General features: G+C 36.3%; 1 protein-coding gene across 1 annotated transcript in view; it reads left to right on the top strand.

The window, feature by feature from the left end:
* PSMA6 (proteasome 20S subunit alpha 6) overlaps positions 1–2,494 on the top strand; it is a 24,010-nt gene that overhangs the window by 12,164 nt on the left and 9,352 nt on the right. The window contains 2 exon segments of the mRNA XM_006172350.3: positions 353–434; positions 1,128–1,283. Of these exon segments, the coding sequence (XP_006172412.1) occupies positions 353–434; positions 1,128–1,283 (238 nt within the window).

The following is a 2,494-nucleotide window of genomic DNA, read 5'->3' as shown; positions in this document are numbered from 1 at the left end:
TGCCCAGTGGTTTTGCAAGCTGCCAGGGCCAAGATCCAAACCATGAGAGTCATATGGGATCTGGATCCCATAACCATTGGGCCACAGGACCAGCCCCTGCCTCTACCTTTTTTCAGAAATGGGTTTTGGGCCAACAGTGGCATGGAGGTTAAGGGCACTAGACTCCTACATGGCCAACCACACTTGAGTTCCAGACCTGGCAGCTTGCTTTCTCACTTTCCCTCGCTCTCTGGTCAAATTAAGAAAAAAATAATAATGATGATGAGAAATAAAGTTAAGTAAAATAATTGTTTTAAAAAGAATAAACATAAAAATTATTTTTTAAAAATTATATTTTAATTTTGTTCATTAGGACAAATTATTGGATTCCAGCACAGTGACTCACTTGTTCAAGATAACTGAAAACATTGGCTGTGTGATGACAGGAATGACAGGTAATCAGCTACGTGTCTGTAGAAGTGCAAGCTTTATGTTATTTTCTTCTAAGTATTTTTGAGTTTTGTATTAATTTTAATGCCCCCTTTAGCATCTGATTTTCAGGTGGTGCTAATAGATTAGCATTCTTCCAAGACTAATACCAATATTTTAAGACTACAAGCTTTTTTAAAACAATAATGTAATTAAGTCTCCATGTTACTATATTAGGGACCTGGTCTGAGGTCCTGCTCATAGATGATTTATCTTCTTTTAGATATAGTTGGTAGTTTAAGGAAACCTAAGTCAGTATATTTCAGACCTGGTAATAATGACATTGGTTAGAAGTGAGTGAAAATTATTACAAAAATTATTTTGAGTTTCTGTTTTCTGTAGTCAAGGAAAATTTAAATCTATAACCAAAAATTAAGAGATTATTCTCGCTCTTTAAAGTGTAATCTGTTTGGAGTTACTAGGTACTTGTAGCAAGTATTCTGACTGTTGATGACAGGCTTAGAATAAAAGATAAGTGCTATGTTTAGAGCTCCATCTTTTTAAAAATGTTCATGTACTTGTTGCTATATGAATATTCATTAGTGGAAAAAAAGCCATAGTGGACTCCTTCTCCTGCCCTTTATTCATATTAGCTGGTTTTCAGATTCTTTTTTAAAAAGTTTTTTATTTTATTTATTTATTTTTTTTTTTGCTAAAAGCTGACAGCCGATCCCAGGTACAGAGGGCACGCTATGAGGCAGCTAATTGGAAATACAAGTATGGTTATGAGATTCCTGTGGACATGCTGTGTAAAAGAATTGCTGATATTTCTCAGGTCTACACACAGAATGCTGAGATGAGGCCTCTTGGTTGTTGTAAGTATACTGTGAAGTTTTCCAAGTAATTGGTGGATTATATTTTTTAGAGAACATGTATAGAGTTTAAGTAACACTCTGTTTCACTTACATGTGGTTTGGAAATGATATGCAGTGGGTAAACCTTTATAATAAATCAAGTTTCACAACTGTATATTAGCCATTAACTTTGAGATACTGTTAGACTTTTTCTTAAAATGTTTCTATTTGAAATTTGTGGTTTTAAAGATTCAAGGCCTGATTTATTAGACTGTTGTAATGGGATTCCACTGTAAATCCAGATGACTAATTCCATGCCTAACTTAAAAGTTAGGCATCTTAACAATGTGTAGCTATTTCTTAACCATCCTAAAGAAAATTCTCAGGCCTGTGATTAATACTTTCAGAAATAAGTTCTGTTTTTAAGAAACAAAATTTTATTGGGAAAGGGGTAAGATGTGTACTTATTTTAGATTTAATTTAGTGAATCAGCCTGAGAAGTTCAATACATATGGGCCAGCAGTGGCATGGAGGTTGGGGCGCTAGATCCCACATGGCCGGCTGCCAGGTTCAAGTCTGAGACCTGGTGGCTTGAAAAATATCACCAGGCACATGTGCATGCGTACCCAAAATCCCTAGAAAAGACTGAAGGAGAAGGGATTGTGGCATGGCCATCCCCCTGGAGGGCTGATTTTTCACTTTTTTTCTCTGTCTGGAAATTGTGTATGCCCTATAACCAAAATAAACTAAAACTTAAAAAAAAAAAAAAATCAATGCATGACATGATGTCATTCATTTATGAGGATTAAAGCAGTCAATGTCATGATTTCTATTCCACATTTGACACTGTTGACTTTTCACTTCAAAATTACTTATCAGCTTTCTTTTTTTTTAAGAGAGGTTTTTTTGGGTTTGTTTGTTTTGCTGTAGGGCATGTATACTCACGGGAGACAGAGAGACAGAGAGTCAGTGAGAATTCACTTCCTAACCGGGGGGGAAGGTCATGCCACAATCCCTTCTCCTTCTATTCTCTTCTCGGGATTTTGGGCACACATACATGTACTTGGCATGAGCTTTAAGCCGCCAGATCTGGTACTTAAACTGGAGGTTGACTACATGGGAGTCTAGAGACATAACCACTAAGCCATCTGCTGGTCCCTCACCTGGCTTTTTAAATTTTTTTCTCCTCCTCAGTTTCCTTAACTTATCCTCTTCTACTGGTCTCTTAAATG

Source organism: Tupaia chinensis, unplaced genomic scaffold (assembly GCF_000334495.1).
Source record: "Tupaia chinensis unplaced genomic scaffold, TupChi_1.0 Scaffold000350_1, whole genome shotgun sequence".
Taxonomy (NCBI): domain Eukaryota; kingdom Metazoa; phylum Chordata; class Mammalia; order Scandentia; family Tupaiidae; genus Tupaia; species Tupaia belangeri.
Note: the sequence above shows the minus strand (reverse complement) of the source record. Positions and strands in the feature narration are given on the sequence as shown.